The sequence below is a fragment of the Lepidochelys kempii genome, chromosome 5 (genome assembly GCF_965140265.1).
Source record: "Lepidochelys kempii isolate rLepKem1 chromosome 5, rLepKem1.hap2, whole genome shotgun sequence".
Classification (NCBI taxonomy): Eukaryota; Metazoa; Chordata; order Testudines; family Cheloniidae; genus Lepidochelys; species Lepidochelys kempii.
In genome coordinates, this window is record NC_133260.1 from 18509170 (window position 1) to 18522199 (window position 13030).

General features: G+C 39.2%; 1 protein-coding gene across 1 annotated transcript in view; it reads left to right on the plus strand.

Moving 5' to 3' along the window:
• DCC (DCC netrin 1 receptor) overlaps nt 1-13030 on the plus strand; it is a 958218-nt gene that overhangs the window by 896983 nt on the left and 48205 nt on the right. The window contains exons 22-23 of the mRNA XM_073343560.1: nt 1114-1179; nt 8116-8278. Coding sequence (XP_073199661.1) covers nt 1114-1179; nt 8116-8278 — 229 coding nt within the window. The remainder of the gene's footprint in view (nt 1-1113; nt 1180-8115; nt 8279-13030) is intronic.

A 13030-nucleotide genomic window follows, 5' to 3' on the forward strand; every position in this document is an offset into this window, starting at 1 on the left:
AAGCATAGTCCTTGGCAACATCACAGATCCATCACCTGGGTGGCTCAAGGTGGCCATAGCCACCATTTTGAATTTGCCCCTAAAATTGCTTACTGGTATAAGCATACAAAAATTAAGTTCAAAATATGAACTTCTCAGAAGTCAAAGTTTTCCTTATTTTCCACGTTTGTGTAAAACCTGTGAAATGGGGCAAATATTCTTTTCTTAAAAACAACAACAAATATTAATTTTAAAGGAGATTTTTTAGTTTCTTTAAAACAATAATCACTTCATATCCATTTTGAAATTCCTGCATTTTCAATGTAAAAAATGGCAATTCCATGAAAAATAGTATTTCTGGGGATGGAATAAAATGATATATATATATATATATATATATATATATATATTTATATGATAAATGATATTAAATAAATATATTTAAATGATATATATATATATTTGCTTAATATCTTGTGGAATACTATTTGACAATTTTACAGTGTTCTTACATTCTTCTGACTGATTTGATTCAATATTAAGTATAGCACCCCAAAGAACATCAGTTTATAAACTAAACTATACAGGGGTTACTTTCCCCATATAAGAATATAATCAAATATTAAACTTATCTTCTGTGGCAAGTAACAGAAGGAATACTAGACACCCAGACACTAGATGAGATGTACTGTCACCTTGTAGAATAATAATGACAATTTACCTGCACTCAAAGAAATGTCAGTTGGGAGCCATCAATGAACATAAGCCGCATAAATGTGAGGGAAGCCCAATATTATGTCTTTCATCTGTGCTATGAACTAACTTTTCCATCAGATCTGTCAGCTTTTGAGGAAGAACATTCTGACTGTTACTACTGCCTCACCTTATTTTGTCCCTTTAACAAGGACTGTTGGAGAAAGAATGTAAAAAGGCAAGCCTCTCAAAGGCTTGAAATTCAGCTTCATTTAAAAGTTGACTTTTATGACAGATTTTCTCATGCACATACAGAATTACTTTTCCCCTCACTGTCTAATGGCTTAAATGTTGTCAGATGGACTCTGTTTCAAGAAGCAGATCACACTTAGATCAGTTTATCTGTCATTCTGTTTCTGACACATGCTTTTCTGTTAACAGGTCGTCATGGAGATGGGGCCTATTGGCCAGTTGACACGAACTTGATTGACAGAAGCAGCCTCAATGGTAAATATAGACTAAACTAGACTCCATCTAATTAAGTTTGATTATTAAGTCCATTTTCAGCAGTGAACCCCATCCTCTCTCTCCCTCCCCATCACCTTCTTCACCACTTATAAGATTGTTCCATTCATATATGGGTGAGTTTCAAAATCCCATTCATAGTATGATAGTTTGTTTTACAGAATCATAGAAATATTGGAATTGGAAAGGGGACCTCAAGGTCATCAAGCCCCTGCTCTGAGGCAGACCCAAGTAAACCTAGCCCATTACTGACTGAGGTGTTTGTCCAAACTTTTCTTAAAAACCTCCAGTCATGGGGATTCCACAGCCTCCCCTGGAAGCCTATTTCAGAGCTTCTATCTACCCTTATAATTAGACATGTGTCCTAACAAAAATCTCTCTTGCTGTAGATTAAGCCCATTACTTCTTGTCCTACCTTCAGTGGACAGGAAGAACAACTGATCACTATCCTCATTATAACAGACCTTAACAGAATGGCAGACTGTTGTGTCCCCCCTCAGTCTTCTTGTTGATTTCAGACCAATTCTATAATTTTTCAAGGTCATTTTGAATTCTAATCCTGTCCTTTAAAGTGCTTGCAACCTCTTCCAGCTTGGTGTTATCCACAAATTTTATAAGCGTACTCTCCACTGCATTATCCAAGTATGAATGAAAATATTGAATAGAACCAGACCCAGGAATTACCTCTATGGGACCCCACTAAATACACTCTCCCATTTTGACAGCGCACCATTGATAACTACTCTTTGAGTACGGTCTTTCAGCCAGCTGTGCACCCACCTTGTAGGAGTTTCATCTAGACCACATTTCCCTAGTTTGCTTATGAGAATGTCATGTGAGACTGTGTCAAAAGTCTTTCTAAAATCAAGATATATCATGTCTGCTGCTTCCCCTGTATGCCCTAGGCCAGTAGAGGAAGAGGAATAACAGTTTTGATGAGTTGAAATTATATTTCAGATCCTGTAGTTTAGATAGACATTAATGGATCTTAGTACACTTGAGAGAGGAAGACCAGGTGGAGTTAAGTGAAATTTAAACAAGGCTGATATTGATAAGATTTTGCTATGAGGCAGCCTGCAGTAGTATTACATTCCATTGCCAACTGAGGCACCTCTGTAAGCACTGGTGCAAAGTAGCCTGCAAGAGAAAAGAGGTTAAAGGAGATTAAAGAGTAAAATGAAATAGATAATTGAGAAAATTTAATTATCCCTTGGCAGGTTCTAACCATGACTAAATAGTTATTATATGTATTGTAGATTTAGCAATTGTAAACCACAGAAAGAGGAAATTATTACATTTTAAAAAGCATATCAGAAAGGAAGTCCTCTTTTTTTGTGTGTGACAAATTAAAAAAAAATCTTTTTTGACTGTTTCAAAAGCTGACCATCAAAGTAAAAAATAAATAAATCCCCTGTCATATTTCCAGTCAAAAAGATATTCTTTCCCTAGTAGAAGCTTATTGTAAAACCAGTGAGCTATTTTCTTCGTAGGAGATGTTTTAGTTTTATCTCACATCATAAGAACAATGATAAGAAGGAAGTATAAGAAATAAAACAGAGAACCAAAAGATCGTAAAGGGAAAACATCATAAAAAATATTTCATGGCATTTTGTTTCAATGTGTTAAACCTCCTGTTGGCAAATGCAATCTTAATTAAACCTGAGCTGATATAGCAAGACACAAGAGGAAAAGCTGTGGATTACTAAAGATTAACTGAATCTGACCACTATCAACTGAGTTTTAGATATACAATCAACACCTTTTCCTCCCCAGTTACCTAATGGAGCTTTAGTTTTCACATTATTGAACAAATGAGAAGAACAGAGCACCTGAGGTGCTATATAAAGCCAGTCTGGAAAATACACAATTATTGCAAGGCACCTAACTGATTAAGTCAGACTGATTACTTTCCACAGACCAGATAGGGAGGGAATACTGAACTCAGTACCTTTCCTTGAATATATTTTGCCAGCTGACAAATGTATGCTTCATATTTTAGACATAGCTCCTGCTGTTAAAAGGAACTTAGTAATAGTATCTTAAACAAAATCAGATCCAGCTATTAAGTACCCTACTTTGTTTTAGAGTAGCAGCCGTGTTAGTCTGTATCTGCAAAAAGAAAAGGAGTACTTGTAGCACCTTAGAGACTAACAAATTTATTTGAGCATAAGCTTTCGTGAGCTACAGCTCACTTCATCAGATGCAGGCAGTGGAAAATACAGGATTATTAAGTAGGGGGATTTTATATACACAGAGAACATGAAACAATGAGTGCTACCACACACACTGTAACAAGAGAGATCAGGTAAGGTGAGCTATTATCAGCAGGAGAGAAAAAAAACCTTTTGTAGTGATAATCAAGGTGGGCCATTTCCAGCAGTTGACAAGAACGTCTGAGGAACAGTAGGGGGGGGGAAATAAACATGGGGAAATAGTTTTACTTTGTGTAATGACACATCCACTCCCAGTCTTTATTCAAGCCTAAGTTAATGGTGTCCAGTTTGCAAATTAATTCCAATTCAGCAGTCTCTCGTTGAAGTCTGTTTCTGAAGTTTTTTTGTTGTAATATTGCCACTTTTACGTCTGTAATCGAGTGACCAAAGAGATTGAAGTGTTCTCCGACTGGTTTTTGAATGTTATAATTCTTGACGTCTGATTTGTGTCCATTTATTCTTTTATGTAGAAACTGTCCAGTTTGGCCAATGTACATGGCAGAGGCGCATTGCTGGCACATGATGGGATATATCACATTGGTAGATGTGCAGGTGAACGAGCCTCTGATAGTGATGTGATTAGGCCCTATGATGGTGTCCCCTGAATAGATATGTGGACACAGTTGGCAACGGGCTTTGTTGCAAGGATAGGTTCCTGGGTTAGTGTTTTTGTTGTGTGATGTGTGGTTGCTGGTGAGTATTTGCGTCAGGTTGTGGGGGCTGTCTGTAAGCGAGGACTGGCCTGTCTCCCAAGATCTGTGAGAGTGATGGGTCATCCTTCAGGATAGGCTGTAGATCCTTGTAGAGATTTTAGTTGGGGGCTGAAGGTGATGGCTAGTGGCGTTCTGTTATTTTCTTTGTTGGGCCTGTCCTGTAGTAGGTAACTTCTGGGTACTCTTCTGGCTCTGTCAGTCTGTTTCTTCACTTCAGCAGGTGGGTATTGCAGTTGCAAGAATGCTTGCTAGAGATCTTGTAGGTGTTTGTCTCTGTCTGAGGGGTTGGAGCAAATGCGATTGTATCATAGAGCTTGGCTGTAGACAATGGATCGTGTGGTGTGGTCTGGAGGAAAGCTGGAGGCATGTAGGTAAATACAGGTCACATAAACACCCTATACCGGAAACCTACTGGCCACTAGACTTACCTACATGCTCTCATAAATATAAAGGGAAGGGTAAACACCTTTAAATCCCTCCTGGCCAGATGAAAAACCCTTTCACCTGTAAAGGGTTAAGAAGCTAAGATAACCTCGCTGGCACCTGACCAAAATGACCAATGAGGAGACAAGATACTTTCAAAGCTGAAGGAGGTGGGGGAACAAAGGGTCCTCTCTGTCTGTGTGATGCTTTTGCTGGAACCAGAGCAGGAATGCAGGTCAGAACTCCTGTAAAGAGTTAGTAAGCGATCTAGTTAGATATGCGTTAGATTCTGTTTTGTTTAAATGGCTGATAAAGTAATTTGTGCTGAATGGGATGTGTATTCCTGCTTTTATGTCCTTTTGTAACTTAAGGTTTTGCCTAGAGGGATTTGAATCTGACTACTCTCTAAGGTATTTCCCTTCCTGATTTTACAGAGGTTGTTTTTTTTTTTACTTTTTCTTTAATTAAAATTCTTCTTTTAAGAACCTGATTGTTTTTTCATTGTTCTTAAGATCCAAGGGTTTGGGTCTGTGTTCACGTATGCAAATTGGTGAGGATTTTTATCAAGCCTTCCCCAGGAAAGGGGGTGTAGGGCTTGGGGGGGGCATTTGGGGAGGGGAAACGGTTCCAAGTGGGCACTTCCCCTGTTGTTTTTGTTAGACACTTTGATGGTGGCAGCATATGGTCCAGGGACAAAAGGTAAAACAGTTTGTACCTTGTGGAAGTTTTAACCTAAGCTGGTAAAAATAAGCATAGGGGTCTTTCATGCAGGTCCCCACATCTGTACCCTAGAGTTCAGAGTGGGGAAGGAACCTTGACACATGCCTACAGTGTGTAGTAGAGAAAGAAGTTGCACAGTAAAATAATGGCTTGTTTGGAGGACATTGGACACCCTTGGGGAAGAAGTGCAGAAATACCTAATAATTACATTTGCATTGCTATATGCCACTTCTGTGAAGCTGAACAATCTTGTTTAAAATCCAAATAATCAATCTGAGGCTTCTTGATTCCAGATAATTCATATTTACTGTGTAGTCTTAAGTCCCTGAGAAAACTGTAGAAAATATGGATGTTTCTAAAGGATATTATGTTGTGTGAAAGATAGGATGAAGGCTGTTATTTAACATGGTGTTCTTTTTTAATAGAAGCTTCTCTAGTCTTTTTCAGCAAGTGTTATATTAAGATGTAAGAGATACTGTAATTTTTTAAAAAAGAAAACCCTTCCTATTGCCTCTAGAAAATATCAATTTGTGGTTTATATAGGTAAAGGTAATGTGTGTGCTTAAATGATTACTGCTGTCTGGATATGTCTTTTAAGTTGTTACGGTGTTTTTTTGAAGTTTCCTGTGCCTATTCCTGTTGGTTGGCTGTTCCTGGCTTCAAAGAGGTCGAGGGGGGTTTAGAGTCCAGGACATCTTGTTTGGAGGAAAATGTGTGAACATGGATTCTGTTACCTTAATAATGATCAGACAAATCCAGTCAGTACTTTATTATATGAATCACTATCCTGGGTTGCAAGAGAAAAATTAAAATAAGCCGTGAACAATTTCCTCCATCTTGTATCAATTTTATACTAGTATTACATCCATGGACTTACCCCTACTTCACTAGTTAAGAATGGAACACCAGACCTGCCATTTGTTTACTGTTTTTATAGGAATAATTATTATTATTTAAGCAGCACCCATGTGCTCCGTACAAGACACAGAAGGCACAGTCCGTGCTCTGTGAAGTTTATATTCTAAGTAGACTTTTGAGGCAAAATTTACTGAAAAGCCTTCAGAAAGGTTCTGTCTTGCAGCTTGTTTATTTTGCTTGGTTTAGCGGATTTTACGGATCTGGGTTAATAGTTGTTGGCTTCATGGAAAAATTGAGTTTTGCGGAGAGAACAGAGGATGGATGCATGAACTAGGGAAGGAGGAAGGGCTAATTTGTTTTACAGTGTTTACTATACATGTCATATTCTTTATACACAATATGGAAATGAAAAACTACTGAATTCCTGTACTAGGTCTTCTAATGACAAAAGCCATGAAACTCACAAGAGCTTGTCGTGTTCCATTGCTTGAAAAAGAACTATGAGAAAAAGTCAATTTATTTAAACAAATTAATTTGTTATATAAAGAAATGACACTACAGTACAGAATGAAGATAGAAAATTACAATAAAATTACATTTATCACTAGCTAAAATGTCAATTTAGAAAGCTTTGACCTTTGTCATTTGCTCATTCAGTTCTAATGAAGGTAAAATGACTTCACAATCACTTTTTTTTTAAGTTACAGATGGGCTTTTGGGATGATGCCGCTGTCTGAAAACTCTTGACAGACTCTGCTCATGAAGTTATTGACAAGTTCTCCAAACTTGAGTGTCATCATCTCTTGGTTTTCCTGAGCTCTTAATCTTTATGGGATCCATTAGCAGACAAAATAACCAAAGTTCATATTGTCCTGCATTAGTGTCTATAATGTATGATCCTGAACCTTCAGTCCTTACTCTGGCAAAAAGTTCCTTTGACCAAAATGCAAATTTTGTTAAATAAAGACTGCATGATTGGGCCATCTCTGGATGGTATGCAAGGGGAGTTTTTCTATGTAAATTATGCAAGAAGCTGTCGACGCAGTTGAAAAATGTGCCATCAACCATGTAGTAGCATCCATAAAAGCTTGTGAGCAAGGGCCCAATCTTTGAAGTCCGTGGTATTGGGATCTGAAACCTGAAATGATGTAACTTAATCATTTGGCGTCCAGTCTTGTCATTCCATTGAATTGACCTCTGTATCTGCTATTATGTTCCAAGTGAAGCGTGATTAACACCTTGCATCGGAGGAGCTATATCAATAAATACAATAGAATATAATGTGTGGCTGATTATGAGCTGAATGGAATCTTGAGAGATGAATCACACATTCAGGTTGGCTAATACACAAGACATTAATTTTCCAGTAAATATCAATAGAGGCTATGAAAGGAATAAAAATGCATATTGCTTTTTTTTTTTCAGTTTTAGCTGCTAATAGCAATAATGAGCTGATAGCCATCAACTCCCAGCAGCTGGTCATTAATCTCCAGTAAACGCCTTGCACCTCAGTCCTTACTGCTTCAATATTTTCCTGTTTGCTATACCACTGAAACACAGTGAAACATAAATTTCAGTGCTTTATGACACCATTCTGAACCCACTGTCTGTTTTTAAGTAGAATTCACACACCCCAGACAGGCTTTAAATTGTGCCTTTTTTTATGGGTGGCTTCTGAAGGAGAAGGGGGGTAAATTGTGATCATAATGTGTCAAGTAATTTGTCTTCCTGCATGAAATAAGTTGGCTATTTCTCATAAACCATGACCTTTCATCAATTATGTCAGAGAAGTATTTGTGTGGCATAAAATACCTTTTTTTCCTTGTCTCTCTCAACTGGGGACAAAACTTATCCAGGCAATCTGATGGGCAAAAGGTCTATACCCTGGATCTAGCAGTCTCTGCCAACTGTTGTTGTACATGACATCTGTTTTTTTTACATTCTGTTGTTAAATTTTGCTGCTGAAACTCTCGTCATTTATATTTTTTCAGAACCTCCCATAGGGCAGATGCATCCTCCACATGGCAGTGTAACACCTCAGAAGAACAGCAACCTTCTAGTAATCATTGTGGTCACCGTTGGGGTCATTACGGTGGTGGTGGTGGTGATCGTGGCTGTGATCTGCACCAGGCGTTCTTCAGCACAACAGAGGAAGTATGTTGCTGTCAAATACCTGAACAAACAGACAAAAAAGTGGCCACTTTTTAATGTCTTTTCTGTTGTTAGGTTTCAAAGATGGTATGAGCAAGGTCCTCAAATGAGCATTTAGAGGATGTGGCATCACAGGCTGAAATATGTAATCAGATCCAGCCACTTTGTGCCACTTAGAGGGTGCAAAAGTTCCAGAAACTGGATGCAACTGGCCAGTGGAGAGAATTTCCCTGTCATATGGGAATTCCCAACTCCAGTCCCTTTGCCACAGATGGCCTACCCTTGATGGAGCACATTGGGAGCACACAGTAGAATGGGAGAGGGTGTGGTGATGCTAAAAAGTAGCTCAAACATTTATTGGGGCCGAGGGCTGCTTCTCAGAATCAGACAGCCAGACCCAGCCCCCTCATGGCCCACCCCATCTCTGTTCAATCAATCAATTCCATTGATTTAAGGAAAAATGTGATCTGTCTGCATGCCTGATAATGCCTTCTAGGTACCAGACTGCCTGACTTGACTTCCTCTCCCCATTCAGCTGAAAAATGGAGAAGTTCAGGCTCAGTTTTCAGCCTGTTGTGAGGCTTTTGTCCTGCAAAAGAAAGTTAACATCTGTTGTTCCTGTTATTCATATATATGTAAAAAATGCCAGAAAACAGCACTGAGACCATTTTCATATATTTTAAAGGGACAGTGTAGGGTGCACCAGAGGTGGCATCTTTCCAAGTTGCCGGGGTGTGCTCAAGCTCCGCTCTGCCCAAGGCCCCGCCTCCCACGTCACCCATTTCCCCCAAGTTCCCACCCTTGCCCCATCTCTTCCCACCCCTGCCCGCTCCCGCCCCATTCCAGCCCCCCTCCCCAGAGTGCACCCCCTCCTCGCTCCTTCTGCATGCCACTGAACAGCTGACTGCAGTGGGCAGGAAGCACTGGGAGGGAGCGGGAGGAGCTGATCAGCAGGGCCCACCAACGGTCATGAGGTGCTGTGAGGAGGAGGAGGAGTTGATTGGGGAGGCTGGCAGTGGGTGCTCTATTTTTTTCCGTGGGTGCTCTAGTCCCAGAAAGTTAAAGGTGACATCTGGCCCTGGTATAAGAAGAAGATATTCCACTGGAGTCACCTAATTTGCCACCGAGTTGGATTTTACCAGTTAATTGATTCAGAATTATACAGTAATTATACTATTGTGAAATAATGAACTTTTTGATATAAAATTTAATCATGTTTTGCGTATGAGGATGACAAATAGTTAGTCTAAGTGCAAGTCAAAAGTCTATTGCATTGATTTTTGTTGATGCTTGAAAAAGAGTGCGAGCAACAAAAGGATGGTCATGGACAGGGTAGGTGTCCTTAGTCTCTGTTTTCCAGAGGCGACAAGGAATAGATTACCTGATGATTACCTGTTCTGTATAAGAATATAAGAATATGTGACTAAATTGTTTCACCGTCTGCTGAAATTAGCTTTGACTTATCAAGCTCAGAGGCAGCGGAGTTTATAGTATAATATAGTAACTGGGAGCCAAATTTCCAAAAGAATTTAGTACCTACACTCAAGGCTGATTTTCAAAAAAAAATCATTCCCTATTTAGACACCAAAATAAGTGTCCAGGTTTTTAGAAGAGCTCAACATGTTGAATGCTGAGTTATTTTGACAATCCGCTTCAACTGTGGGTTCCTTGCTCTTGAAAAGTCTGGCCCCGAAGCTCATGCAAGACAATGGGAGCCTTTCTGTTGACTGCGATGGGCTTTGAACACTGCCGAGAGCTCTTATTGGATTGCTACTGTGTAAAAGAGATTGGAGGATGTGGAGACTGTGTTAACCAAAACCAAACCAAAGTTTCAAAACCTGTGAATGAGATGACATCAAGAAAAGGTTGATTCATGTTGAATATGAGCGAAACCTTCCTAACAATGAAAGTTTTTAATACTGTAGTGTACAGTAATCTCCCAAGAGCAGGGAAGGCCATCCTTGAGGCATTTAAAACATGAGTGGGCAAAGCACTATAAAATATACTGTAGGAAAACACTGTACTGACAGAGGGATGGATTAGGAAACCTAATAGCTATTTTCTGTCTCTGACTTCAGGGAGGAATAATGTATCAGCCATACTAGCTTTCCAGTAATTTAGACCTCTATAAAAAGCAGGAAAGTGGGATGATTAAGAGGTCAGGTTTACGTTGTTCTGTTGTACCTACAGCAGGCGATACAGCTCTTGAAGTACGTTGAATTGCCTCAAATTCTGAAACATCTCAGTAGTCATATCCTCTGTAGTTTCCTGGCATGCACTCAGAACATGGGCACTCGTACTTCCCTCAGGTGGGAACTACATCTGTTTGCCCTCATTGGCCAGTGCCGGGGACAGCCCTGTGACCCATGCTCATGTGCAGCCTTACTATTCATTAATAAAAGATCAGGCAATTTAACTTCTATATATAACACATCTCCCTAGTATCCACATGTATGTGTGAATATATGTATTTATTTGTTTGTCATGGACCAGGACCCCATTGTGCTAGGCACTGGAGAAACACAGAATATAAATACGGTCTCTGCCCCAAAAACCTTACAATCTATGTATAAGACAAGAGACAACAGGTGGAGAGACAGATGGAGGAGTACAAGTAAACAATGAGACAAAATTACATAAAGTAAAGGGCAGTAAATAGAGAGAAAATTAAAGATATTAAAAATATGACCTAGGACTAAAGGTTAAAAGAATTGGCCATGTTTAGACTAGACCAGGGAAGGCTTTCGGGGGACATGGTAACAGTCTTCACAAATGGAAAAGGTTGTAATAAAGAGGACAGTGATCAATTGTTCTCCATGTCCACCGAGGGTAGGACAAAAAATAATCAGCTTTGTTTGCATTGAAGGACTTTAGGTTACATATTAAGAAAAACTTTCTAACAATAAGGATAGTTAAGCACAAGTTATGGAATCCCCATCACGGGATATTTTTAAGAACAGGTTAGACAAATATCTGGCACTGATTGTCTAGATATGCTTAATCCTGCCTCAGCATAGAGAGATTAAATAGATGACATCTTGAGGTTCCTTCCAGCCCTATGTGTTTGTGATTCTACTTTATGCAGTATATAGCCAATCCATGAACTTCACTGCTGCAGGAGTTTGTCAGGATTGGATGGTAAAGGACATTGTGCTTAGATTGTATAATATAATGCTTATTAATGGCCTTTGCAGCAAGCTAAAACCATGAAATCTCACATGTGCAATGTAAATTAAAACCTGAGAAGTTCAAAAAACTCAGGTACTGGCCACTGCAAGAAGCAAGGTACTGGTATAGGTGGACCTCTACTCTGATCCAGTTAGGTAAATCCTCTGTTCCTAAGCCACTCCAGAGCACAGCAGCTAGCTAATAGGAGGTTGTCCTTCAGAAGTTGTCAGGTAGAGAATATGATGTTAGGCATCTGAAGTGGGTAAAGGAAAAATATGAGAAATAAATAAAGATTACCGGCAAGGTACAATTGTAACTGATGGTAGCAAATGTGTACAGAGATAGGAGAAGCTAGGTGGAGACTTAAAGAAAGTAAAATAAAGTTCAGGCGAATAAGTCAGCAGCCACTAGACATCCTCAGTATGTCTCTGCAGTTTTCTCTTGGGATATGTCTTCTGCTTTTTTCCTTTCTCTCTGCATCTCCCACCTTGACATTGCTCATTAGCTGCATCTTATGTTTTTGACTCTTGCCTGCCAGGCATTAGGTTGCATTTGTTGGTGGTGTGAATGGTGGTAGGGAAGACGTGTCATTTCCACTCCTTTCATGGTAACCTGAAGGAAATAACTGAGCTGAAAGTGAAATCACTTCTCATTTGTAAAGAGATTTTTTTCTTACTAGCACCTTTATATCAGCTGCGTTCCTTTTACTGTAGCCTGTTACAAAAACAAAAGTGCAGACAAGTGTTATATGTACGATGCTGTCAGGGCAAATGGGGTGAATTGCAAAAGGCTTCATTGAGCTTCTCTTCTATTTATTTGTCTACAGCTGCTGGGAGATAGAATCCCTATCTGCTGGAAGACTTATGATATGGTACAGTAATTGGTTTAAATCAGAGACAAAAAGCTGTTCTCCTGCAGGGGACAAAACATCCTTTCCAAGGTCTGATGCTAATGAGTTATCAGCTATGTCTTCACTTATTTGCCTCATCCAAGCTGGTTAGGATAGTGTCTGCATAACAAAAGGCAATGTTTCAGCAAAGTGGAAAGAGCGTTCTTAAAAGATTCAACGTGTACTGTGTCTTAGTGAATTCCACAAGGTGTACTGTATAATACCATACTCTGTCTGTGTGTATTGGAAAGTTTAAAAGTAAAGAGTAGTACATCTTAATTTTTAATTCAATTACCAAAAAGACATTTAAGATTTAATAGTGGTTGCACTCAGCACCAGATATCTTCAAAGCACTTTACAAACAAATGAATGTTCATGACTCCCATGCGAGATAGTTGCAGTAAGTAAATGTTTTATTGATTGCAACTTGATCAAGTAAATAAATGGCAGAGCAGAATTAGAACTCAGGAGTTCCTGGCTCAATGGTCTTTCAATCAGGCCTGTGATGACTCGGTAGATGTATAAAGTGCATTTTGGCATGAATAGCTTGTGTGGCTCAACAGGAGTTGGTATCAGAGGGGTAGCCATGTTAGTCTATATCCACAAAAACAACGAGGTGTCCGGTGACACCTTAAAGACTAACAGATTTATTTGGGTATAAGCTTTTGTGGGTAAAAAACCCACTTCTTCAGATGCAC